Raw genomic sequence first — 27,552 nt, forward strand, 5'->3', positions numbered from 1 at the left:
AAAAAGAGGAACAACTGTAATAATCTGAACAATAAAGATTTAATTTTAAAAAAGAAAACACTTTTAGAATGAAAATCTTTAAAAACTTGGTATAATTATACTATGAAACTGACAAGTTTTGGGGGGATTAGTTCTTTGAAAAGTTTCTTCTGTGGAAAGTGGTCTGTTGAGATCAGGGGTTGGCAAACTATGTCCCTTTGGCAGATCTGGCCCACTGCTTCTTTTAGTAAATAATGTTTTACTGGATACAGCCTCACCCACTTATTTATGTGTTGTCTGTGGTTGGTTGCTTTATGCTACAATGGCAGAGGCAAGTAATTGCAACTACTGTAATGGTCCACAAAGCCTTAAATACTCCTTACCTACCCCTTTACAGAAAAAGTTTGCCGACTCATGGTTTAGATTTTCTATCTCTCTGGAGTCAATTTTGATTCAAACTTGTTAATTTCTGTTCTATTATTATTTTTAAAAATATATATTTTATTGATTTTTTATAGAGAAGAAGGGAGAGGGATAGAGAGTTAGAAACATTGATCAGAGAGAAACATGGATCAGCTGCCTCCTGCACACTCCCCACTGGGGATGTGCCCGCAACCAAGGTACATACCCTTGACCGGAATCGAACCTGGGACCCTTGAGTCTGCAGGCTGACGCTCTATCTGCTGAGGCAAACCGGTTAGGGCTCTGTTCTATTATTATTAGTTACTTTTTCTTGTGATAATTTCTTCATCTCTCCCTGTCTCGTGGTTAGTAATTTTGTTGAATTTGTTTGCTGTTTTCTCATGATTAGATTGAGGTTATGCATTTTTGGCAAGAATACCATAGAAATTATGTTGGGGTTGCCAGATAAAGCAAAGGAAAATACAGGACACTAGTTAAATTAGAATTTGAGAGAAACAACATATATATGCCCCATGCAATGCCTTATTGTTACCACGTTAGGTCAGAGGGTATGAGATGTCACTGTGTCTTATTATTGGTTCTGTTAACCTTGAAGTTACAGTGGTGTCTGGGGTCTCTCCACTGAAAAGTTACTATTTTCCCCTTTATAATTAATAAACATCTTGGGAGACTTTGCAAATGTCCTACTTTTTCTCAAACTTTTGCTCACTTATTTTAGCATCCATTGTTGTATCTTGCCTAAGAAAATTTTCACTGTGGTGTTTTAATGACAATTTTGCATTTCCCTTATTTTTCTACATTTTTAATTGATTTTTTTCTATAAGGATGTGTTATCCTTTCTCTCCCTATGTATTTTATTGAGTTTTAATTACTTTATTTTTAAATATATTTATTTTTTATCTTAAAAATATGTATTGATTTTTAGAGACAGGGGAAGGTAGAGAGATAGAGGGATAGAAACATTGATAAGAAATATCGATTGGCTGCCTCCTGCCCGCCCCCTACTGTGGATCGAGCCCGCAACCTGGACATGTGTCCTGACCAGGAATTGAACCAGTGAACTCTTGATTCATGGGTGGATGCTCAACCACTGAGCCACACTGGTCGGGCAAGTTATTTTATTCAGTTTGGACTCATAAATATTTTGTTTTATGTGTTATAGGCCAATAAGTATCTTTATAAATTTCATTGCTCAGATTGTTCCAGATTTTATTATTTGAAGTTCTTTCAGATTATGCCCTTTTAACACGTTAAGCGCCCAGTCAGTCACCGGTGAGTAACACTGTACTTTCCATCCGTAAGACACAACAGGCTGGGCGCTTAACGTGTTAATGTGCCCATCCTTTTGTTGAGCACTTCTTTACTATAGTTCATTTATTCTTTTGTTGCTGTTATAATTTATTGGCTTTCAGGATATTCACAGAATTGTGTATCCATCAGCACAATTTTAGAACATTGTCATCACCTGAGAAGGAAACCCATGTCCATTAATTGTCACTCCCAAACCCACTGCTCCCAGCCCTAGGGAACCACTAATCTGGACATTTCATGTAAATGGGCTCATACAATATGTGGGCCTTTGTGATTGGCTCTTTCACTTAGCATGCTGTTTTCAGATTTGCATTAATTTCCTACGGTTGCTATAACAAATTACCATAGACAGGTTGGTTTAAAACATTCAACATTTATTCTCTCATAGTTCTCGAGGCTAAAAGTTTGAAGTTAGGGCCTTGACAGGACCATTCTCCCTTTGGAAACCACAGGGGAGAATCAGTCCCATGCTTCTCTCCGAGCTTCTGGTGGTTGTAGTCAATCCTTGGCGTCACTCCAGTCTCTGCCTCACTTGATGTTCTCCCTGTGTCTCTGTCTCTGTGTCTTCACATATTTAAAATGAAACCAGTCATAGGACATAGGGCCCCCTGCAAAGACCCTATTTCCAAATAAAGTCACACTCATAGAAACTTCAACATATTTTTTCTGGAGGACAGTAATCCAACTCGTGAGGGTTCGTTCACATTGTCGTAGGTATCACAACTTCATTCCTTTTATGGCCAATAATATCACATTGTATGAATATATCACATTTTATTTATCCATTTATCAGTTGATGGATCTTTAGGTTGTTTCTACTTTCTGCCTATCCTATATAATACAAACCTAATATGCTAAGTGTCTGGTCGTCCAGTCGGCCATTCAACCAATCAAAGCGTAATATGCTAATGATATGCTAAGGCCGCCCTACTGTTTGCTATGATGTGCACTGACCACCAATGGGGCAGACAGTCGACCGGTCGACCAGTCACTATGACTTGCACTGACCACCAGGGGGAACACAGTTGACCAGTTGACCAGTCGCTATGACATGCACTGACCACCAGGGGGCAGATGCTCTGATCGGTAGGTTAGCTTGCTGCTGGGGTCTGGCTGATCGGGATTGAGCGAGCCAGGCCGGACAAACCCTGGAGCCCTCCTGGGGTCCCTCCCCTGCTGGCCAACCTCCTTCATCCCTCTCTAGCCCCAATAGTGCACCGGTGGGGTCCCTTGGCCTGACCTGCACCCTCTTGCAATCCGGGACCCCTACGGGGATGTCGGAGAGCCGGTTTCAGCCCGATCCCGCAGGCCAGGCCGAGGGACCCCACTGGTGTGCGAATTTGTGCACCTGGCCTCTAGTTATGAATAATGCTGCTAGGACGATTCATTGTATAAGTTTTTGTTAACATATGTTTTCATTTCTCTTTGGTATATACATAGGAGTTAGATTCTTTATATATTTTATTACAAGTCCTCTATCAGTTCTATGATTTATAAAAATTTTCTTCCATTATGTGTATTGTCTTTTTACTTTCTTTTTTTTTTAAACAAGCATTTCCATTTTTTTAAAATTTTGTTTTATTGCTTAAAGTATTACAAAGAGTATTACATATGTCTCATTCCCCCCCCCCCTTGACACTTGTGTCCATTGGTTATGCTTATATGCATGCATACAAGTCCTTCGGTTGATCTCTTTTTTCACTTTCTTGATGGTGTCCTTTGAAGCATAAAAGTTTTTAATTTTGATGGTGTCCAGTTCTTTTTGTTGTTGTTTCTTGGGCTTTTGGTTTCATATCTAAAAAACTATTGATTAATCTAAGGTCACAAATATTATGCCTATATTTTATTCTAATAATTATATAGTTATATATGGTCTTTGATCCATTTTGAATCAAGTTTTGTATATAATGAGAGTTAGGAGTCAAATTTCATTCTTTTGCATGTGGATATCCAATTGTCCCAGAACCATTTGTTCAAACAAATATTCTTTTCCCCCACTGAATCTTAAAACCTTGTTTAAGATTGACCATAGATGTATGGATTTATTTCTGGTCTCTTAACTCTGTTCCATTGAATTATATGTCTATCCTTATGCCAATACACTATCTTGATTACTGTTTAGGTTTATAGTATATTTCGAAATCTGAAAGTGTGTCCTCCAACTTTGTTCTTTTTCAAGATTGTTTTGACTATTCTGGGTCCCTGAATTTCCATATGAATTTTCAGATCAGCTTGTCAATTTCCTCAAAGAAATCAGCTGGGATTGCATTGAACATGTAGTTAATTTTGGGGAATGTTGCCATCTTGAGTTTTTTGATCCATGAACATGGGATATCTTTCCATTTATTCAGGTCTTCTTTATTTTCAACAGTGTTTTGTAGTTTTCAGAGTATAAGTTTTTCATTTGTTAAGTTTGTCCCTAAGGCTCAGCAGGTGTGGGTCAGTGGTCGAGTGTTGACCCATAAACCAGGAGGTTATGGTTTGATTCCTGATCAGGACACATGCCCAGGTTGCTGGCTCAGTCCCTGCATGTAGGAGGCAGCTGATCAATGTTTCTCTCTCATCAGTGGTTCTATTTCTCTATCGCTCTCCTTTCCTCTCTCTAAAATCAATAACAATATATATTTTTAAAAGTTTGTTCCTAAGTATTTTATTTCTTTTTATGTTATTATAAATGGACTTATTTCCTTAATTTCATTTTTGGTTTGCTCATTGCTGCTATACAGAAATACAATTGTATATTGATTTTGTCTCCTATACCCTTGCTGAACTGATTTGTTAGTCCTGATAGTTTTTTAGTAGATTCCTTAGGATATTTCATATATAAGATCATATCATCTGCCTTTGTTGTTGTTTTCTTGCCTAATTGCCCTGGCTAGAATCTCCAGTACAGTGTTAAGTAGAAGTGCTGAGAGTAGACATCCTTGTCTTGTTACTGATCTAAGGAGAAAATCACCCAGCCGTTTACTATTAAGTATGTTTTTCATAGATAATCTTTGTCAGGTTGAAGAAATCTCCTTCTAGTCCTAGCTTATTGAATAAATCATGAAAAGGTGTTGAATATAGTCAGATACTTTTTCTTCATCTATTAAGATGATAATGTGGATTCTTTCCTTTATTTTATTACTATGGTGTATTGCATTGATTGATTTTATATATATATATTGAACTAACCTTGTATTCTTGGGGTAAGTCCCACTGACTCAAGGTGTATAATATTCCTTATGTGTGGCTGGATTCAGTTTTATTACTATTTTGTTGAGGATTTTTGTGTCTGTATGCATACAGGGTATGGGTCTGTAGTTTACTTGTGATGTTTTTATCTGGTTTTTGTCTCTGGGTAATTTGGCCTCATAGAATGAGTTGGGAATTGCAAAAAAAGTATCACATTCTCCATTCCAAAGTTATAAAGAATTTCTCCTATGGTTTCTTCTAGAACTTGTATGGTTTTATTTTTCATATTTAAGTCATTGACTCATTTGGAAAGTATATATACAGGGTGCCCCAAAAATGTATACACACTTTGAATGATTGTAAAGTGTTTATTAACGTACAATTCATTTTTAAAGTTTAAAAGAATCTACAGAAATGAATAATTTTTTTGTCAATGCCTGTTTTCATTATATATATATATATATTTCAGAGAGGAAGGGAGAGGGAAAGAGAGAAACATCAATGATGAGAGAGAATCATTGATCAGCTGCCTCCTGCCCGCCCCGCCCCCGCCCCCTACTGGGGATCGAGCCCGAAACCCTGGCATGTGCCCTTGACTGGAATCGAACCTGGAACCTTTCAGTTTGCAGGCCAACGCTCTATCCACTGAGCCAAACCAGCTAGGGCTCAATGCCTGTTTTCAAACTGATGACCATTCTGGTCCAGGCACTGCTGATAATACACAAAGCAATGGAATCCCCAACATAAAAAATCATTTCATTTGGTATTTGTGATGTTTTTATCTGGTTTTTGTATCTGGGTAATTTGGCCTCATAGAATGAGTTGGGAATTGTTCCCTCTTTTATTTTTTGAGAGAACTGTGAAGGATAGGTGTTAATTCTTTAAATGTTGAATTTTCTTAAAACTTTTTTTTATAGAAAAGCCCTTGTGTTTTCTGATTTTGTTATTAATTTTTAGTTTATTTGCTATACATTAAGAGAATGTATGACTTCAGAGAAAGTATGATCTCTGTTTTTTATATTTATTGAGGGTTTTTTGATTATGAATATACCAAGGGTATCTAAAAATTGTTTTTGTTGTTTTAGCCTCATTATGTGGTCTGTGTTTTCTCAGCTTTGGGGGTGTATGTGTCATAATTTGGGAGTCTTATTTTTAAAATTGTTTTCATGATCACTTTTATATGTCTTTATTTTTTGATTTAGCAGTTTTCTTTTCAGCTTGCCTGTAAAATATGAGATTAATGTATTTCCACGTTCTTACCTCTTTTTCTCTTTACCTTTTGTTACAGTATTTTTACATTGTTTATGATGTTTGCATTCACAGTTTTATTTGTTGTGTTGGATTAAGTGAATTCTGTTCACTTATAGTTCTTTGCCAGGCATTCCTTTCTCCATCCTAATAATTCTCCCTCTCATAATTTCTTTAAGAAAGATTCAAGGGAACTGTATTCTCTAGATTCTATATTTTAAACCCAAAATATATACATATACTAATTTACACTCTAAAATAATATTATATAACAGTGCCTATTACCCACACTCTGCTTAACAGAATGTTATCTTCAAACTTTGCTAATCTGATAGGCATAAATAGTATTTCATTTCAGTTTTAATTTGCAATTCTCTTCTTGTGTCTGAGATCAAGTGCCTTTTCGGATGTTTAAAGCCCTTTGGTCTTTCTGCTCTGACTGCCAGCGTCCTGTGCCCATCTCTCTGTTTGGTTCTCCCTTTTTTTGGAGGCCCTTCTTTATAGTAAGAAAATTATCCATTTTTGTCATTTGAGAGGCCAGTGTTTTTTCCTAGTTGTGTGTTTTTAGTTTCTGTATTACTACATGAAAAATTTTAATTTTATGTTGTCTCGTTTTTATCCACCTTTTCTTTCATGGCTTCTGGATTTTGTGCCTTTGTTTAAGGATTTAACTATGAGATTTTTTAAGTTTTATTTTCTTGTCATAATATTAAATTCTCCCCCACCCCTTATAGTTTTGAGCCACAGAGCATAAAGAACTTATTTTAGCATGTGTGTGAGATGGGTCTCTCATGCAACCTTTTTTTCAGGTGATGACTCCATTGACTCAGCAATATTTATTAATTTACAGGAATATATTTTTGGAAGTCATTAATGTAGCACTGGGACAGGTAGGATCAATCACCTAGGAATATATTATAGAATGAGGAAAGAAGGCCTGGGCTTGAATCTTGAAAAAATCCCCAAATACCCACTTCTGTTTGAGAGGGAAGAGCCAACAAGGGAAACTGGGAAGGAAGGAGCACCAGAGAGAGTGGAAGCCAGAAGCGTGGGGAGTGGGGAAGTGAGTATCTCACGTGAAAGGGAGAGGCTGGCTGAGTGAGTGGAAGTGTGCTGAGAGGCTCAGGAAGTTGAGGACTGAGAGCTGTTCACCAGACCCCGCCGCACGGACCTCCTGGGGCCTCCGCAGTGGCTGTTTGGTGGGAAGGTGAGGCAAAGGCCAGATTCAAGTGGGTTCAGAAGGGAGTGAGAGGTGGGAGATGGCAAAAGATGACAATCCTTTCAAGAAGTGTATCTTTGAAGGGCGAGAGAGCAGAGACGCCTGTAGAGAAAGGTTTTAAAGGTGGGAGACTGTAGTAGGTCCTCGGGTTACATCGGAGACGGTGCGCAACGTAAGGTGATTTTCGCCATAAGTCGGAACCCACCTACATAAGCACCCATTCACATGGAGCACATACACAGCAGTAATGAAGTGAAACAGTAAAAAAAATTTAAAAGAAAGATAACAATTCCTGACCTTTACTTGTGGTAAATAAATAATAAAAAACATAAAGCACATATGTACATATGTTGAAATGACGGAACTCTTTTTTTATAAATAAATGGGAGATGGCAATGTAACCATGAAACGACGTACATTGAGTCCGATGTAACCTGAGGGCTGTCTGTATTTGCATGCTTAAATGCTAATAGTAAAGAGGGATTGGTGGAGGCAATAAGTGAAGAAAGGCATCAGTAGTGAAAGGTTCCTAAGCAGCGGACCAGGATCTCAGTCTGCCTGAAGTCGGAGAGGCCACTTGTATTTTGCAGGAGGAGGAAAGGAGGCGAGGAGATAACTGTCTTTGTTCACCTCATCTTGTCTTTAAAGTAGCTCGATGTTAGAAACTGATGATAGGTAGTATGGTAGACCCAGCAGAGGTCAAGGGTCATGTCATTGAGGAACTGGCTCAGGTTAAAGGTGAGGTGACTGTATCGCAGAGCCAGAGGATTATGCCTGTCTGGTTCCAAAGGAGGATCTTTCTTTGGCTTAATTGCTGGGGCTGGGGCCAAGGTCAAGCTTTTCTCTGCCTGTTGCTTTTCCTCCCCAGCCCACCTCCCACTCAGGTTTTGTTTGCTGCCCACACTACACCCAGCTCCAGCCAGGGCCTCACTCCTGTTGCACAGGGTGCAGAGGCCCCCACCCACTGACACCTGGCACCGGGCCCTCTCAGGCCCGTTCGTTGTGATCCCTGTGGAACTTTTCTCCCACCAACTTGAGCCTGTGGCTTGAAGAGCGAGGGACTGGTTTCTGTGGCTGTTGACCTCGTGGGGCCCCTGGCCTCCTGTAACCTCAACAGGGGAAAATCTTTCCCTCAGTGTTTATGGTGGAAGTGTTGGTGTGTTTCAGAGGCAGAGGAGGTAATTCTGCGCTGGCTTCTTGGCGGTCTGCTTTCTCTCTTCCTCTGTCCTGGTCCTGAGCACCTTCTCTTCTGCAGGGGGATACCAACTTGCCTGATTCTGGAGACTCTTGGGTAGGGGATGTGCGGGGCCGTTCTGCAGTGAGGAACAGTCAGCTGAACTTGGCTGGATCTGCCTGGAAGAACTGGGTCTACAGTGAGTGGTGGGGCAGTCACCTGCCGGGTTTGGGGACTTTGGGGGCTGAGGTTGCCAGATCCAGGGAGTCACTGTCCCTCAGAAGCTGCTGCTGTCCGGTCCTGATGCTCGTGCCACCTCCGCCTCTTCCCTGTAGGTCGCAGAGCCTCTCTGGGCAGTTGCTGCTGCTCTTCGTCCAGTGTGTCCAGCCTGGGGAGCTGCTTCTCCTCCTCCTACCAGGACGTGGCCAAGCGCATTGTGGACATCTGTCTGGCTGATGTGAGGACCTGCCCCATGTGTCCCCGTGGCTCCTTGGACAGAGCTTGGCTGGGGGAGAGCAGGGAGGGAAAGAGCAGGGCTGATGTGGCTTCTTCGGTGGCTCTCCCCTTGACAAAAGGGACTAGTGACCAACCCCAGGGTCTGGTTTATACCATTCCCCCTAATTCGGGTTTGGTCACTGTGTCCCTAGGTGATGGCTGCTTGCTCAGGGGATCTGCACAATCTCTTCAGTCGCCAGGCAGCAGCCGGCTGGAAGTGAGTTCCTTTGTCTTGTCCTCATCCCATTGTGCTGCTCGCCTCCCTCCTTTCCCTTCTCCACCCCGAGCTGCTCTGTGACCCTGGCACCCGCCTCACCTCTCCCCTCCCTGCCTCGGTGTCCCAGCTATCAGGGTGAGGAGCAGGAGGTGCAGTTCTACAACAAGGTGTTCTCCTCTACTCGGCATGGCTTCCTGGGGGCCGGGGTGGTGTCCCAGCCGCTGTCTCATGTGTGGGCAGCGGTGAGTGACCCCACCCTGTGGCCCCTGTACCACAAGCCCATCCAGACAGCGAGGCTGCATCAGCGAGTGACCAACAACATCCACCTGGGTAAGCCCAGGAGCGTCAGCGGCTCTGCCTGGGGACAGTGGCAGGCCGGTGGCCCGCTCGGGAGGCTGGGCATTCTGACTACCTCCAGCTGGGTGTCGGGTTGTGTGTTGATGGGGTCTTGGGGGTCCCTGGCCTGGGAAGGATTTAGGACTAGGTCTGTCTGTGCACCTGCACCTGCTGACTCTCCCCATCTCTGACCTGCCAGTGTACTTGGTGTGCAATCCGGCCCTGTGTGCACTGAAGCAGCCGCGAGATTTCTGTTGTGTCTGCGTGGAAGCCAAAGAGGTGCTTGCCTTGGTGGTGGTAAAGATATTGTGGGAAGAACTTGGGCTGGAGTGTTGTGAGAAGCAGTCTTTGTGGGCCTCAGGTCCTCTGGGGGAAAGAAGGCAACTTGGGGAGGAGTAGGGGTGATAGAAGTCTGGCCTGGTGTTGCCTGCCATGATGTTGACCGCACTGGAGCCTATTTGATCATCACATAGGCCAGTGATGGCGAACCTATGACACGTGTGTCAGAGGTGACAGGCAAACTCATTTTTTTGGTTGATTTTTCTTTGTTAAATGGCATATAAATATATAAAATAAATATCAAAAATATAAGTCTTTGTTTTACTATGGTTGCAAATATCAAAAAATTTCTATATGTGACACGGCACCAGAGTTAAGTTAGGGTTTTTCAAAATGCTGACATGCTGAGCTCAAAAGGTTCGCCATCACTGAATAGGCAGTACTCACGTTGCTCTCTGTCTGTCCCCAGGGGCATCTTTCTATCATGGCAGCTCAGTCTGTATATGACACATCCATGCCGAGACCCAGCAGAGAGATGGTCCGAGGGGAGATCCTGCCCAGTGCCTGGATCCTGCAGCCCCTCACCGTGGAAGGCAAGGAGGTCACCAGAGTCATCTACTTGGCCCAGGTGATGCACCCCCTGCAGATGCCTAGATCTGCCTTCACAGCCCCATGGGAGTGTTGTTTAGCTGCTCCACGTCCTTCAGTGCCCCGGCCCTGTGGCCGAGACTCAAGGGCTTCTTGGGTCACCGTAAGGGGAGTCCCTGGGGAATCAGAGAGGACAGAGAGTGGATCAACCTTTCCTGATGCTATTACCAGAGATCCTAGCAGCCTTCCTCCTCCGGTTGTTCCCAGGGTCCTCAGGAAATACAGGAGCCACTGGGGGCAAGGCAGCTGCCTCGGCAGAGCAGAGACAATGACCCATTCTATTTGACTCTCCTCCCAGTTCCCTGACTTGACCTTTGTCAGTGGGAGGTGAAGCCAATGCCTAGATCTGAACAGCAGAGCCCAGGGCCCATAAGTTCTAGGACCGCAGACAGTCTGAGGGGTTTCACCCATCACAGCTGGTGGGGGCTACACTCTCAGATCTGTCTGTACCTTTGACTCTTCCCTCTGTTTTATTTCAGATAGAACTTGGTGCTCCAGGTTTCCCCCCTCATGTCTTAAGCTCCTTCATCAAACAGCAGCCACTGGTTATAGCCAGACTGGCTTCCTTCCTTGGTAGTTAGCACCTCACCGTCAAGATGGTGCTGCTGAGATTCAGGCCCAGGACGCTCCAGTCACTGGGGCAGTGCTTGTTCCTCTCTGCAGCCTGATGCAAGAAGAGCCGAGGCTACCTGCTGTGGCCAACTGGGAAGACAGCACTCAGCCCCGAGTTGCCAGGGAAACCCAGTCAGTACTTGGTCACAGCTGGCAGCTCTGCAAGCAAGGGGCCTGAACTCCTGACCCTGGCTATCCAGAGCAATGAAGCCCAAGTTGGAGTTTTCACCTTTCTTTACTATCTCTGAGACCCTATGGCAGACAAGCCGCTCCAGGACCAGGATTGGACATAGGCAGCGGAGCTGGGATATGGTGTGCTCTTGATGGTGCTTCCCTGGTTCGGCCCAGCCCTTGGGCTGGTAGGGAGGCAGCTGTTGGCTAAGATTCTGCTCAGAAATCGGCCTCCAGCATTCAGTTCCACTGTGAGATGGACTGTTACCAAAACAGAATACTGGTTTAAAAAAAAACAGCTGCACAAACCAGAACAGTGATTCAGAATCGTTTCTCCTTGAATTTTTATCAAATGCTTTATTATTTTTACTCCCTACCCCCCACCCTCTTCCTTTTCCTTACAGGAGAGGACATTTGGGTCTTTGCCTCAGTCAGAAGTACTGAGCAATGCTCTCTCATGGAGCCTCATTCCAGAGCTCAGTAGAATGAGAAGACCACTCACTGTAGAAGCAAGCCATCTGGACAGATTTGGGGTCAAAGTGGGGGCCTATCTCTTTAAGGGAGTTAGGAAGTGGGCAGCCAGACGCTGGCTGCTGACAAGGCAAGAGAAATTTCAGAGATGAAAAACTCTCTTTTGAAGATGGGAGAGAACATAATGGAACTCCTAGAGGAGGTAAGTGATTTGTTAGAAGGAAGCTCAGTTCCATTCCTTAAGGCCTCAGAGCCTGGGTCTGTCTTCAGTGGTCTTGTTAGCATTTCATGCTGCTGCTGCAGCCACACCTATTCTAGGATGAATGAGAATGGGTTTTCTTTTGCCCTAGCCTGGCAGACCATGAGGTTTTGAATATTCTGTGTGGTTACATGGAAGTGGCAGGGGTGGGAGAGATTCACAGCTTTAGTACTGGTGCCCAGAAGGTAACCATCTGGGGATCAAGATGTGGTAAAAAGGTAAAATTTCTGTAGAGTACAGCAGATGTTTATTTTTCTAAAAGTGTTTGCAGGATTTTTTTCTCTTACCTCAAATTAAGTTATTTACATATTATTGAATGTTTTTTTTAATTGTCTTTAAACTTTTATTTTTCTGGGTTTTTGTTTTGGTGACACTTGATATATTTAACACCCTATTTATGTACTCCCATCTCTTTTCATATAAATCTCTTACCAAGACTGTTGATTGAATGGTCAGAATACTTGCAAATTAAAAGTCTGATATGTACTTTTACTAGTAAAGATTGTCCTGAGATAGCCTAAGTGTGTCCCTTGAGCTCAGAATTTAGCCTTGAGATAATGGCAATAAGTTTCAAGTTATCCTATATAATAAAAGCGTAATATGCAAATCAACCTAATGGCAGAACAACTGGTCACTATGATGAGCAGTGACCACCAGGGGGCAGATGTTCAATGCAGAAGCTGCCCCCTGGTGGTCAGTGCACTCCCTCAGGGGTCACGGCTGGTGAGCGCAGCGGGAGTTCTCCTGCCTCCGCTGCAGACGGGTAGTAAGGAGCGAGGGGTCCTGGATTGCGAGAGGGCACGGGCCAGGCTGAGGGACTCCCCCCGCCCTTCACCCCCCAGTGCCTGAATTTCATGCACTGGGCCTCTAGTACAATTATATTGCTTTCCATGAACTCGGCACTGCTTTAAGGTACGTAAATAGCAGCCAGGTTAGTAGCCCAATTATGGCCAGCTGTAGCCCAAGTACCAATGAGGGAGGATTCCAGGACAGTCATTACCACACCTGACAGTGACCACAATCCCATGGAAGGTATTTCTTTAACAAGTGCTTCTGAGACAGAGCCAGCAATGGGAATCTGAGCATATGGGTAGCCCAGAGGTGACCTTATCCCCTCACTAGAGAAACCACACACCAGGCCTGAGAGTCAGCAACCTAAAAGAATATTAACTGAGGCTGATATGGCAAAATGCAAGTGTTAAAGATCATCCACAGGCCTAAACAATCATGATAAAGTCAGAATTTGGTTTAGACAGATGATTTACAGACTTCATTGTGCAGCAGAATCACCAAAAGGACTTGCTGGGCCCCCTTTGTTTTTCTGATTCAGTGGCCTGGAGACTACACTTTGAAATTCATTGTTTTTAATAACTGAGAACAGATATAGGGTGTTCCAAAAAAATGTATACAGACACTTTGAATTATAAAATTATTTTAATGTTTAAAATACATTTCATCTTCAAAACAGCCATCAGCTGTTAAAGTGTGTACTTTTTTGGGACACCCTGTACATAGAAAAAAACAAGTTCACTAGCTGATTAGCTCAGTGGTTCTCAACCTTCTGGCCCTTTAAATACAGTTCCTCATGTTGTGACCCAACCATAAAATTATTTTCATTGTTACTTCATAACTGCAATGTTGCTACTGTTATGAATCGTAATGTAAATATCTGATATGCAGGATGGTCTTAGGCAACCCCTGTGAAAGGGTCGTTCGACCGCCAAAGGGGTCGCGACCCACAGGTTGAGAACCGCTGCATTAGCTGCTTCTGTGATTCTTATCTTACTGCTTAGAGTAGGCCTTTAAGAGTCACTCACACAGGCCAGCATTAAGTTTCCTGAATTGGACTGTGCTAAGTTTAACTGAGCATCATCCTTGGGCCTTCAGGCTTTCCCCGATGCTGGCCTGCCCATCCCCCTCACGCAGAGCGGGGTGTCTGAAGTAGCTGCTGCTTAACCTTGGGGCTCAACTTCTGGAGGCAGTGCTTTTGTTCAGCCACCCCTAATGGGCGCAGACAGTTGGTTCTCAGGCATTGAGAACGTCCTAAATTGCTATAGTATAAATTAGATTTACAGGACAAAGGCCTATGAAAATGAGATTATGATATAAGGTTCAGGTGTAGAAACTTGTTAAAGGAGCGACTGAAATCAACTGAGGGGAAGGGAAAGGCATAGGCACACCTGACTGGACAGAAGCATGATTGCAAAGTGGTGTTAAGAGACTTAATTCTCATCAGCTTTACTGTCACACAGCAGACCCCTCTAGGCCCAGAGACTCACCCTTGGGTCAGAGGTCTCAGAACTTTCCCCAAGAAATACACAAGTACCCACAGACAGTACTTGGTAGGCCGTTTCAAACAGGGTTCCCTGAGTACCTTTTCCTTCCCCAGCAACCTAAATCTCTGTACACACTGCCCAAGTAGCTTTTATAAGATCTTAATTCACATTATCAAGGCAGTGCATGATTAGTCAAAAATCAATGGATCATTTAGCGACATAGAGAATGCTTTTGTTGTGAGCCAAGTCACTCTCCCCCACCCCCGGCTCCCCAGCCCTAACAAAACAAGCATAACAAGCGCTGCCCCACACCTAGTTTAGTAGGGAGTACTGGTGAGTAGAAGCTTATTCTACACCTTTCAAGGGAGTGGCACAGAAGCCAACACCGTTGGCAATGAGTCAACAGGGCCCTCCTCATGCTGCAACACCGGGCAGCGCTAGGTATAGTACAGCTGTACCCAGCTCCAGGCCCACCCCGAGCCTTCTACAGGGAAGAATCAGGTGAAAATAACAAGACAGGAAGCCCTCGGTAAAGAAGAGTTTATTTAAAAAAAGCTCTAGTGTTCTGCCCCCACCCTTGGCTCCTGGATTTAGGGTCAAGAGTTACCTGCACAGGACTGAAGGCAGAGAGGTACAGGGTTTAGGGCTGGGTTTCTGTTGGAAGCGCCCCACCTCATCTATTGTGCATTTTTAAGGAGATGGCAGTCCAGCTCCTAGTGGTAAGAAAATGTAGACTCCCAAGATTCATGTTTTAACTTTACTCACAAGTTAAACAATGTCATTTGCCTCTGTCATGATTTCCCAAACCAGACTTAGAGATGCTGGGATAGCAGCAAGTGGGGCTCAAGCCCACACACATAATTTCATTTAGTATCCAAGTAATAAATGCCAACTCTTCTGCTCCAGGGCTGGAGTCTCTAGGCTTTTCCACCGTAATCCTGAACCCTCAGGTGAGGGTTCCCTCCGCCTTCTTCAAGGACTCAGGGTGACGAGCAGCCAGGCAGCCACATACTTACTTCACATGTAAGTAGGAAGCCTAATTTCAGATTCAGCTACTCCTGCACCAGCAGGGGTCAGTCAGCATTGGTCACTTTAGGGTGGCACTGGGCTTTAGGGTCTCCTCCTGAGGCAGTCAGGTGGGGTGCCAGGGTTCTGGTGAGACTTCAAGGCAGGGCCACTTCTCAGTCCTAGCTCTGGGCCAGCACAGTCCCCCGGTTTGGCTGTACCAGCTCACAAGCTCTTAGCTGGGGTTCTGGCACCTGGGGCTCAGCCAGAAACAGATTGAACAGTGTTGCTAATTCTTCAGCAAAGTCCTGCAATAAGCAAAACATGACAGAAAAGGCAGACACATAATTCTGGATGGTTCATCATTTCTACTAAAAATCACAAATATCAAGCCCTAGCTATCATATTTCCTAACTGCCTTCTACACTGAAACGGCCTTGAAACCTTGCCCCATTAAGTACTCTCGGAGAGTAAACTCTGATGGGAGGCTCAGAACCATCTAGTGAGTACTTATCACTACCCGAGTACTTACTATGCACATTATTTCATCTTGACAAACCCTAGGAGGTATGAATTATTTCCATTTTATGGTTAAACTAAGATGAATTCTTTGCCCTAAATCACAACATTAAGTACTAGATGAGATTAAAATTCAGCTTACTGATTTAAAAACCCACACTCACTATGCCATGCTCCTTTCCAACTATACCTGCCTTCCATCTTCCCTTCCTCCACTGACACGGTCCTTCATTCAGTAGTTGCTCAAATGTGAAGAAGGCCCACCAGAACAGCCACTCCACTTTAGGGTGGTCCTGAAGACACTTGACAAAATCCACTGAGCTTTGGAAAGATGCTAAGAATGCCAGGCACCATCACTTGCCCCCTTTCAGGATAAAAGGGACATATGATACCTGTTCTTTTTCTAGGTCAGGAAAGATGAGGGCACCTTACCTCTGGCCACTGGGCCTCATGGAGGCTGTCCAGGCAGGCCTCTATCTCTTTCCGTCCCATCAGACCTTTCTCTACCAGCTCCCGGAGTAAGAACAGCAGCAGGTCCCACTGCAACACACATGCAGCAGGTCAGGGTGCTAGAAGGACTACCCAGTGACCCTGACTGATACAAAGGACAGAGCTGCTGAGGAGGGAGAAGACTTGAGGTTAACCTCTATGGGAGTCCATTTTGACATGGAACAGAAATGAGCAAGCTGCCAGAAAAGGAGGAACAAAAGAAACAAACTCTTAACATTCAGGGTGAGGGTAGTAGGTATGAAAACATGACCCAGAGGGCTAGGAAGCCTGTCTGCCCCCATCCACCCACCTCTCTGACTCACCTCCCTTGGCCGAGTGTCTGCCAAAAGCCCCACGTTTCTTGGGCTCAGCAGGAGCTGCAGCGGAACAGGCACCTGAAAGTCATCCTTCCACAGGGAAAGCAGCATGTGGAGGAGCCTTCGAGCCTGCCCTCTCTCCAGCCGGTGTTGTGTTGGGGGCCCTAGGACAGGAATTTGGTCTGCAACTATGGGAAGAGAGGAAAGCCAAGCTTTAAGAAACGGAACAGGGTTACCTGGCCTGCCCCCTGGAGAAAGAGAAGAAAGTTTCCGAGTTCTAATCATGTTTGCACCCAACCCTGAGATGGGGGGATCTGGCAAGAGTGAGATGACAAGACATACCAAGGAGGGATGCTAACTCCACAGAGCACTTTGCCAGATGCTGCTCGGCAGGTGGGCACAGGAACTGGGGGGAAAAAGCAAGGAGACCCTGGATGTTAGCACATCCTTAGAGTAGCAGCCCTGAGCCAATGTGGCTCTGGTTATTAGCCACATGCAAGGACACACAAGAAGAGCATGCTGCCATGTCTTAACCTGGCGGCACCGCAGTGTCTGACCCAGCTGGCCTAGGAGCTGCTCCAGATGCTCTGGGGACACTCCTTCCTCAGGGTCTCGAGGCCCCACGGCCACAGAGAGCACATCCTAGAGAGAGCAGGGGCAGGAAGAGAGTGAGGCCAAGGAGAATATGGCTTGGGGTGGGGCTCAACCAGTGGAGAGAGGCAGAGGAAAAGGAAGCAGGGCCCCTGGGGTGAAGTGATTGGGCCAAGGTGCCCTTAGACTGGAGGCTGGAGCAGGACAGCACAGCTGGGAGAAGCAACCAAGTGGACAACAGAGGGAACAAATGGAGCAGGTAAGCTGAGGAACATGCTGCCAGAGTTCAAGAGACAAAGCCATACCTAGCCAATTCCCAGAGAGCATCTCATTCTGAAAGAATTTAGGGGAACCAGCCTACAGCATACACATAATATTTTCTGTCCTTTATGCTAGTCTCTTCATCTCAGGAGAGTTGAGGTTTCAGTATAGAAATCTTCTGTATATTGAAAAATAGTAGCTAATTGCTGTGTAGCCTCTTTTCTGTTTTAGTCATTCCTTCTTAGTCCCTAGTCCACATCTTTACTCCTACACTACTCTCCTAGACCAGGACAAACCAGTAAATAGTTGAGGCTTCGCAGGCCATGAGGTCTCTGCCCAACTACTCAGCTCTGCGCGGTAGCACACAAATAGCCCCAGTCAATTCGTAAATGAACAATGTGGCTGTGTTCCAATAACACTTTACTTAAAAAACAAGCACAGGCTGGATTTGGCAAGGGCTGTTTGCTGACCTTGGCTCTAAATAGTCTTTTTTTTTTAAACAATTGTTTCAGTTACTGTTGACTTTTTTTTTAATGTATTTTTATTGATTTCAGAGAGGGAGAGGAAAGGAGAGATAGAAACATCAATGATGATAGGGAATCATTGGTTGGCTGCCTCCTGCAGGCCCCCTCCTGGGGACTGAGCCTGCAACCCAGGCATGTGCCCTTGACCAAAATCGAACCAGGGACCCTTCAGTCCGCAGGCCGACACTCTATCCACTGAGCCAAATCGGCTAGGGCTAGTCTTCGATTTTTTAAAATCAAGTTAAAAGCACTGATAGATTATTCTTACTGCCTGTAACAAAACAAGCATTGCCCTAACTGGTTTGGGTCAGTGGATAGAGTGTCGGCCCGTGGACTGAAGGGTCCCAAGTTCAATTCTGGTCAAGGGCATGTACCTTGGTTGCGGGCACATCCCCAGTAGGGAGTGTGCAGGAGGCAGCTGATCAATGTTTCTCTCTCATTGATGTTTCTAACTCTCTATACCTCTCCTTCCGCTCTGAAAAAAATCAATAAAAATATATTAAAACAAAACAAAACAAAACAAAACAACAAGCATTGGACTCCCACATAGAACATTTCTGAAATCACATCCCAATACCAGGTGACTGCCCCTTAAAAATTCCTATTTCACTGGACAGCCACTTACCACCTACCCCCTTTACCATCTGTGGAATATGTATCTAGTGAAAAATTTTCATATCTACCCTTTCCCCCTTTCAGGTGATTCAAATACCAAAAGTCAAAGAGCAATTAATAAAGACATTCATTTCAACCCTGTCCTACCTTATCCCATTCAGTATCACACAAAACGGGAAGTAGCTGGAGAACACAGAAAGCTGCGACAAATACTAGAGCTGATGTGAGAGAGGAGGGAGGCCAGGAAAAGAGCAGGGAGTGGGGGAGAGGAGCTGAAGGGTGTAGGGAACTGTGTACTTTGATCTCGGAGATGAGGTGGGAGGGGAGGGGAGCATGGTGCTCACAGGCACGGGAGCAGCCCCTCCGATCCCCCCGGACAGCCGGTTCCGGACCCTGGGCTCGAAGCATGCGACTCACTGCCGCTTTCACCTCTCTCCTGATCAGTGCTGCAGGTCAAAGGGAGAACAGAAAAGGTGTCACCAGAGCAGCCCTGCATGCCTACCCATGCCCTTCACTGTTCCCAGCAGGCTCTGAGTCCCCGTTTCCCCCAGATGGCTTCCAACTTGCTGCCAGTCCACTTCTGAAAAACTTGGGTCAGCCACTCCCCTTGCCTGGGCCTTACCTGTGATGTTGGCTGACAACCAAGTACAGGCTTTCTCTGTCGCAAGCCCCACAGCAATGTTCTCTGCGCTGCTCAGAACCTGTGACAAGAAGGACTGCAGAGTCGGGCTAGGGGAGGGTTGGGGATGATGACGAAAGCCCAAGTCCGTAACTGACCCACCTACTGCCAGCAGCCTCGCATTCATGGTCAAGAGCACACACCTGTCCCACACCAACCACCCAGCCCGCTAGCTCCAGGCCTCCTTCCTACGTACGGCTGCCGGAGTCTCCTCAGGGAGCAGTGCCTGCACGGCTCCAGGGCTCTTCTTTTGGCAGAACCTAAAAGGAGACAGGAGGGTCAGCCTGACCCACAGAGGGACATGTCCTGAGTGCACCAATCATGTAAGCAGGGAGGGCTCTGCCTCAGGGAGAAGCACTGTCAGGCCTCGGGTCCCACCCAGATGCTGGGAGGAAGGGGAACCCCAACCACCTGCTCTTCAATTTGGACTTTGGGTCCCCAAAATTCTAAAGCCAAAGATAGCTTACAGAGGAGGGCAAAAAAAGAATGAAAAAAGTGAGGTGGGAGAGGACATAGAATAAAGGATATGAGGGTGAAAGGGGGAAAAAAGGTCAGAAAAATATAAGCTAGCAGGAGAGTCCAAACAGACTGGCATCTCTTACTCCCGCCCCTGGGTCAATGCCTGGGCCCCATGGGGGCACAGCTGGGAACACAAGATCTCCAACAGCTGGCCTGGATCTCCCCCTTCCTGTCTCTGCGTCACCAGCTGCTCTTGAAGAAGCGACTCGGCCTGGCGCACCAGATCTGCCACCAGCGTGGCCCTGTAGCAGGGACAGCAATGTTTGGAGGTAGTTGGAAGGGTTGAATCAGAAAGGGGCTGCAAATTCAAGGAAATCTGGTCAGAACTAACTATAAAAACAGCAATTTCAGCCTCCCCCCATGCACCCTTCGCCCTTCTTCTCGAATCCCCCGCAACTGACTTTCCTCAGTTTGGTAACAAGGTATTACGGAGTTAAAAGGGAAAAAATGGTAAGAGAATGAGACTGGGACCAACACCTCCATTCCCAAACCCCTCAACCCACACTCACTTGATATGTTTGACACAGTTAGAGCCAATTCTCTCTGCCACAAACTCCACAGTCCTGCGCAGAGAGGGCGGCTGGTTGTGGAAAAAGGCTTGGGCCAACTGTGCCTATGGGGAGACGGGAACGGTGCCGTGAAGGATTCCCTTTTCCCCACTGGGTGGCCCCTGCCTCCACCTTGCCTCTCACCTGCAGCCCCTGGGTGGTCCGGAGGGGCAGGGCTCCCAGGCTGGTGGTGGTGGTGGGGGTGATTTTCCTTACAAAGCCCCCACTCCGCCCACTGCTGCCTGATACCCATGAAGCGAGCAGTTTGCGGAGCTCTCCTGCATCAGGGAAAACCAAGTACTTAGTTCCAAAACCCTCTCCCCCAGACATACACTCACAAAAAGCATGTTGAACTTTAAGAATTTGTCGGGTAAAGAGGCTGAGGCACCTGGGGAGTGCCCAAGAACAAACAACAACACATTAGGCTTTTGGGTACTCATGAAGGGACAGGCCAAGGATTAAGGACTACTGGGGGTGAGGGACAAGCATCCTCACCAATATAAGGACAGCAAGTGTAGAGCAGGTGCTGGTCCACCACAGGCACGCCATCCTGGGGAGAGAACAGGCCAGAACTGGGAAGGCAGGCAGGCTTCTTTTCCTTCCCAGTGTGCCAGAAATGGGACAGTCAGGTACAAAAATTACATGAGAGTTCAGTCTCTATCCTGGATGGTCTCCTTTATTCCTGTGGACCCTATGGCTCTGGCTGGACCCCAACACTTACCAAACCATGTTCTGCAGTTTTTGTATCCACCTCAAAGACATCCACCTGACCCTCTTCCACAAAGAACAGGTCTTCAGGGACTGTGGGAATCTGATGAGATTAAAGCAGTACAAGCTCCAGTCAGTACCTCAGAGCTTCATCATACCTCCTACCGCATGGTTTCTGGGTTTAGGCAACCTTCTTCTGAAACTATCGTAATTCCCATACCTCCTCTGAACCTTCATCTTCTGGCCCCAACCTTGATCAGACTCAGACATTCTCCCCATCTCCAGCCACAGTCGTCTCTCCCCTCCTTTCCCAATCTGCACTCTCACTCCACCAACCTGGAAAAGCCAGCCCAGGACAGCAAGCAGCAACAGCTTGTTCAGGAAGCACATCTCCCCTTCACCGTCCTTAGACAAAACCAAGCTCCTAAAAGGTAAATGAGGGCACCAAGGGCATTTGTGCTGAGAAAGAAATGGTATGAAGTAAAAGAAAGCTATGCTGGGAAGGGAATTCTCAAAAGCAGACCCAAAAGGGACTGCTGTCATGCAGGAGACCAGGATCTCTTCAGTGCCCCTCAGATCTGTGCTCCCTCTCAGCTGGCCCAATGTGGGAACAGAAAAGGGCAAGTAACTACCCAGTGTCTTTCCTTGAGGACCAAACCCAGCCTCCCCTCTGAGGTTCTGTGATGGCTATGGTACCAGACAGGAAGCATAGGCTGCGTATTCTCCTCATAAACAGCAACCTCAGCAACATTCTCCCCACACCATTTTTAGCCTTGCCCCTTCTCTACTCACCGGTGTAGGTGTAGCAGGAGAGTGAAGATGCTGCGGTAATAGTCCAGCATGGGAACAATCTGGTCAGCCAGAGAGAGGAACTCCACCAGCCAGGGCACTGTGAGCACCGCTCGGTGGGCCCGCAGCCCCTGCTGTAGCAGAGCTCGTACATCCAGTACTGGGGGCACCTGGCAGGGCCAGAACTTGGTCAGCAGGCTCAGGGGACTGGGACGTGTCCTCTAACTCCAGTGCCCCGTGGCTCTTTCCAGCTCCCTCCTTACCAGAGCCCCTATTCACCTGGCTTCTCAGGGCCAGAATGGAGTCCTGGAGCTCACGGGTTGGGGGTGGTTCAGGCCCCCGGTATGGCAGGAAAGCCACAAAGCCCAGGAATTTAGCCAGAAGCCTCAGGCTGAGCAGCACCACAGCAAACTGCCTCCGTTCACCCTGCAGGAGATCAGGGAAATAAAAGGTCCTAAGCATAAGGCTTCTAGAAAAAATCCAAATCTGTTACAAAGTTCTTGAAAACACCCCTTCCCTCTTAGGTCAGAACCCCTTCCACCCCCTTGTTCTGCTTTCTAACCTGCCAGTCCACATCTGACTCTCCATCTTCATCACTAGGCTCAGGATGAGGCAGGACAAGGCTGTTGAGCTCCCGAATCTTCAAACTCAGACTATCCATGAGATGCTGATTAAACTGGAAGCTAGGAAGGGGAGCAAGAAAAAAAGACACTGAACAGTTGTAGGAAAAACCAGAATAGAGAAGAGGTGCTCCAGACAGAAAGGCTCAGAGAAGGAAGGCCAAGGAACAATGAGGTTTCTCACATGGGTAAAAGAACAAGATTTTAAGATGGCAGGGTAGGTAAACACTGTGCTTGCCTCCTCCCACGACCACATAAAAATTACAACTAAAATATAGAATCATCACTGAGAACCACCTGAAGACTAGCTGAAGTCCTACAACTAAGGATATAAAGAAGCCACTTTGAGACTGGAAGGAGGGTGGAGACACGGAACCGACTGGTCCCACACCCACAAGTGGTGATTAAGAATCAGGAGGGTTATCTCAGTTGCGAGGTCCACCTTGATGAGCGAGGAGTCCCAGCCCCACACCAGGCTCCCCAGCCCAGGCTACCAGTGCTGACAAGAGTCTCTATAACGTCCAGCTGTGAAACTCAGCGGGACTTCATCCCAGGGAGACATAGGCTGCTGAAGTCCTAGGCATTCCTCCTTAGGAGCCAGTGCACAGACTCACTTGCTCACAAATTCACTCCCTCTGGCTCCAGCACAAGGGCAGCAGCTTGAAAAGCTCCAGGGACACATGGGGAGGAATTGAATTGACTAGCTTCAGGGCAAGGGCTGGAAGGGGAGAGGTCAGGCAGCTCTTTCCAGGGATGGAGAGGCTGACAGGCACTACTATTCCTTTCTTGGGCTCTACCCCCACCCAGCCGGAAATCTGTGCTCTCCATTATCTGGGCTAACACAGTTTACTGGCCCTGAAGATCCTGAGACCCCAATCCACCCTTCCCGTGTGCATGGCTCAAGCCACTTCCAGTAGATTTTCCACACAAGTGACCTGCCTTGGCTTGCACTCTAAACTTTCCTAAACTCTCTCAAAGGTCCACAAAACCCGAACATGCAGAGGCTGGCCGTGGTGTGCCCTATACCTCTTGCCAAGCAGTCCCAAGCCCGGCATGACTGGAAGCCAGTCTAAGATGGGACATAGCTCCTACAAAGTGGCCAACGCCAAGAACAAGTGGTGGGAGGCCTAAGCTCAACTGTGATGTCTACCAAAGGGCGCTAGTAGCAGCCGGCCTCAGTTCACAGCATAGCCTCTCCCAAGCACTGCTAAACCCAGCACAAGTGGCAACCAAACATAGGTCACTTTGTAGCTCCAACCAGGTAGCTCCAAGCCAAGCACAAATGGCAACTGATCATGGCTGCACTGGAGCCCCTCCTAAGAGGCTCCAGAACCAACACACCAGATGGCTGACTTCAGATCACAACAGAGCACTAGCCAACTAGCTTGACAAACAACATACCTAAAGGGGGGACTTGACTGGAACCAGAGCGCTGCTGAAGTGACACTTGCTCTGCGGGGTCAGCCCCACATAAAAGCTATTCACTGTAGTCATGGCCAGCCCTCACAGCCAGTCAGACTGAGGGCCAATCCCACCCCACTGATGAGCCAACAACAATTAAGGCTTAATTACAACAGGAGGACACACACAACCCCCACAAAGGACACCCCTGGAGCACTAGCTCAGGTGAATGAGGAGACTGTGCTACCGGATCTCACAGGACACCTACTACATAAGGCCATTATGCCAAAACAAGGAGACATAGAAAATCTACCTAATATATAGAAAAAAACAGAGGGAGGCAGGCAAAATGAGGAGACAAAGAAACATGTCCCAATGAAACAGGAAAAACTATTGAAAAGGAACTAAATAAAATGGAGACAAGCAATCTACCAGATACAAAGTTCAAAACACTGGTTATGAGAATGCTCAATAGGGCCCTGGCCAGTGTGGCTCAGTTGGTTGGGAATTGTCTTGCACACTGAGAGGTTGCTGGATTGATTCCTGGTCAGGGCACATGTAGGATTTGTGGGCTCAATTCCTGGTATGGGGCATGCAGGAGGTAGCCAATCAATGTTGCACTCTCACATCAATGTTTCTCTCCGCCCCCCGCTCAAAATCAATAAAAATATTTTTAAAAAAAGAATGCTCAATACGGCAAGAAGGCCATGTAAGAGGAAGCCAAGTAGAGATTGGCTGTTTTAAAATCAAGAGGGGGAAAAAAATACTCAATGAACATCGGGGAAGAATAGATGAACTCAGTGAGAACCTCAACAAAGAGACAGAAACTTAAAAAAGAGTCAGTCAGAAATGAAGACTACAATAACAGAAATAAACAATACATTATAGGGAATCAATAGCCAATTAAATGAAGCAAAGGACTGAATCAGTGATCTGGAAGACACGGTAGGGGAAACACCCACTAGAACACCAAAAAGAAAAAAGAATTAAAAAAAAATTAGAATAGTTTAAGGGGCATCTGGGACAACATCAAGAGTAACCACATTCATATCACAGGGGTACCAGAAGGATGATAAAGAGCAAGGAATTAAAAACCTATTTGAAGAAATAATGATGGAAAACTTCCCTAACTTGGTGAAGGAAATAGACATACAAGTCCAGAAAGCACAGAGTCCCAAACAAGATGAACCCAAAGAGGTCCACACCAAGACGCATAATTAAAATGTCAAAGGTTAAAGACAAAGAGAGAGCTTAAAAACAGCAAGAAAAAAGCATTTAGTTACCTACAAGTGAGTACCCATATGACTGTCAGCTGATTTCTCAACAGAAACTTTGCAGACCAAAGGGATTAGCACAAAATATTCAAAGTAATGAAATGCAAAGACCTACAAAAAATATTACTCAATCTAGCAGGGCTATTATTTAGAATCGAAGGAAAGATAGTTTCCTAGACAAGAAAAAGCTAAAGCAGTTCATCATCACTAAACCAGTATTATAAGAAATGTCAAAGTGACATTCTTTTTTGTTGTTTTTATTGATTTTAGAGAGAGAGAAAGAGAGAGAGAAACATCGATGTGAGAAACATCAATTGGTTTCCTGATGCATGCACCCTGACTGGGAATCGAACCTGCAACCTGGATATGTGCCCTGACCAGAAAATCGAACCAGCAACCCATTGGTGCATGGGACGATGCTCAACCACCTGAACCTCAACAGCCAGGTCTCAAGAGGACTTAAGAAAAAAAAAAAAAAGATAAAGATATGAATAAGAAAAAAAATAGGAAAGAAAAAAATCCTTAGTGACAAAAACACTTAAAAAAAGTGGTGGATAAACCAACTATAAAGCTAGTACAAAGGTTAAAAGGCAAAAGTAGGAAGATCATGTGCAATTACAATTAGTGATATACACACACACACATATAAGGGAAGTAAAAAATGACAAAAACTTACATGTTAAGGTGGTGAGTAAAAATTGTAGTGATTTAAAAATATGTTCAAATGTAAGTGACCATCAACTTAAAATAGACTGCTATAAACATAGCTTGGTATATATGAAACACATGTTAACCATAAACCAAAAATCTACAAGAGATATACAAGATATAAAGAGAAAGGCATCCATATACAATATTATTGAAACTCATCAACATGCAAGTAGAGAGGAAGAGAATAAGAAAAGAACAGAGAAGAACTATAAAAACAATCAGAAAACAACAAAATGTTGCAGTAATTACATATCTATCAATAATTACTTTAGGAGAACCAAGATGGCGGCATAGGTAAGCACCTGTACTTGCTGCCTCTCACAACTACATCAATACCGCAACTAAATGGCAGAACAACTACCACCCAGAACCGCGGGAAGGCTGGCTGAGTGGTAGTTCCACAACTAGAGAGGTGAAGAAGGTGTATTGAGACTTGGAGGAGGTGCGGAGGCACGGAAAGTGCTGGCACCTGTATGTGCTGCTCTTTTAATTGGGTGGGAGGTACAAGCTCCTGCCTGTTCTGAACTCCAGTTCCGGGTGAGACTCTGGGGGACCCAGGCACATACGGGGAGAAACTGGACTGTCTGGCATTGGGACAGGAATGCAAGGGCGGCTTTCTCTTAGAGGGGCTCGCAGTGATCATTGTTCCTGAATGGGGGCGCGGGACATGGAGAACTGGGGACTTCTCTGGTTCAGGGCTGATTGGCAGCCATTGCTGTTTGCTCCGCCCTGGTGATTCCCAGAGACCCTGCCCACCCAATTTACAACCCCCCCCAAGCTGTGCGCATCAGCTTTTGCATGAATGGCCTGTCCTTTCGCCTAAAACCTGTCAAACTGCAGCTAGGTCAGAGAACCCCAGAGCTTCCAAAGAAGGCCCACGGCCCTGCCGGTCTTGCTACACAGCTGGGCCTGGCCTCATCTGGGCACTTCAAACCCTATACAAAGAGGAGGAATCTGCAGATGTCTCTGTAGCTCCTGCTGGGCGGCCCCAAACAGTGGCTGATCTTGCACCTCCTTGGAGATCTGAGAAACAGTGTACCCAGTGGTCAGAGTGAGACCATACCGGATTACAACTCTTCACATCCATAAGAGACACACTCAAAGGGCAGACTCAACACCAAAGCCCCACTGAAGCAAGTCCTGCTCCATAAGGGTGTCTCCTGCGCAACGGATCTTCCAGTGTAGACACAGCTGGTCACCACAGCCAATTGGCCTGGAGGTCAATTCTTCCCAGTGATACCAACAGCAATCAAGGGTTAACTACAACAAGACTGCACAAACATCCCACAAAAGGGTGCACCAAGAGCATCCACCTCAGGTGACTGGGGAGGCTGAGCCACTGGGCCCTATAGGACACCAACCACACAAGGCCACTCTATCAACTCAAGGAGACTTAGCAGCTACCTAGTATATAGAAAGAAACACATGGGAACAGCCAAAATGCGAAGACAAAAAAACAAGTTGCAAATGAAAGAAATGGATGAAAGCAAAATACTGAATATAGTTAAAAACCACGGTTATAAGATTACTCAAGAATCTTCTAGAAACCTTCGAGAAATTCAGTGAGACCCTCAAGGATATGAAAAAGGACCAATCAGAAATTAAGCATACACTGACTGAAATAAAGAATAACTTACAGCCGAAACGGGTTTGGCTCAGTGGATAGAGCGTCGGCCTACGGACTGAAAGG

The 27,552-nt window shown here is 45.8% G+C and overlaps 2 protein-coding genes across 4 annotated transcripts in view; one reads left to right on the plus strand and one right to left on the minus strand.

Annotated features, from left to right (window-relative positions):
* STARD9 (StAR-related lipid transfer (START) domain containing 9) overlaps nt 1-12,301 on the plus strand; it is a 107,589-nt gene extending 95,288 nt beyond the window's left edge. The window contains exons 26-32 of the mRNA XM_005860343.2: nt 8,610-8,727; nt 8,864-8,985; nt 9,176-9,240; nt 9,368-9,570; nt 9,776-9,855; nt 10,325-10,483; nt 10,983-12,301. Coding sequence (XP_005860405.1) covers nt 8,610-8,727; nt 8,864-8,985; nt 9,176-9,240; nt 9,368-9,570; nt 9,776-9,855; nt 10,325-10,483; nt 10,983-11,084 — 849 coding nt within the window. The 3' untranslated portion in view covers nt 11,085-12,301. The remainder of the gene's footprint in view (nt 1-8,609; nt 8,728-8,863; nt 8,986-9,175; nt 9,241-9,367; nt 9,571-9,775; nt 9,856-10,324; nt 10,484-10,982) is intronic.
* A 2,514-nt stretch (nt 12,302-14,815) lies between these two features.
* Nucleotides 14,816-27,552, minus strand: part of CDAN1 (codanin 1) — a 21,225-nt gene continuing 8,488 nt past the window's right edge. The window contains exons 10-27 of one of the 3 annotated variants that reach the window (XM_014534842.1): nt 22,419-22,539; nt 22,136-22,282; nt 21,860-22,026; nt 21,404-21,491; nt 21,081-21,170; nt 20,855-20,909; nt 20,504-20,637; nt 20,321-20,424; nt 19,895-20,053; nt 19,489-19,552; nt 19,236-19,314; nt 18,911-19,059; nt 17,157-17,264; nt 16,965-17,028; nt 16,629-16,810; nt 16,249-16,356; nt 16,007-16,150; nt 15,521-15,605 (exon numbers count right to left, since the gene is read on the minus strand). In XM_014534842.1, the coding sequence (XP_014390328.1) occupies nt 16,049-16,150; nt 16,249-16,356; nt 16,629-16,810; nt 16,965-17,028; nt 17,157-17,264; nt 18,911-19,059; nt 19,236-19,314; nt 19,489-19,552; nt 19,895-20,053; nt 20,321-20,424; nt 20,504-20,637; nt 20,855-20,909; nt 21,081-21,170; nt 21,404-21,491; nt 21,860-22,026; nt 22,136-22,282; nt 22,419-22,539 (1,921 nt within the window). In that variant the 3' untranslated portion in view covers nt 15,521-15,605; nt 16,007-16,048. Of the gene's footprint in view, nt 15,606-16,006; nt 16,151-16,248; nt 16,357-16,628; nt 16,811-16,964; nt 17,029-17,156; nt 17,265-18,910; nt 19,060-19,235; nt 19,315-19,488; nt 19,553-19,894; nt 20,054-20,320; nt 20,425-20,503; nt 20,638-20,854; nt 20,910-21,080; nt 21,171-21,403; nt 21,492-21,859; nt 22,027-22,135; nt 22,283-22,418; nt 22,540-27,552 lie in introns of those variants that run through there. The other 2 variants (XM_005860314.2, XM_014534843.1) reach the window with 2 other exon arrangements.

Source organism: Myotis brandtii, unplaced genomic scaffold, assembly GCF_000412655.1.
Source record: "Myotis brandtii unplaced genomic scaffold, ASM41265v1 scaffold133, whole genome shotgun sequence".
Lineage (NCBI taxonomy): Eukaryota > Metazoa > Chordata > Mammalia > Chiroptera > Vespertilionidae > Myotis > Myotis brandtii.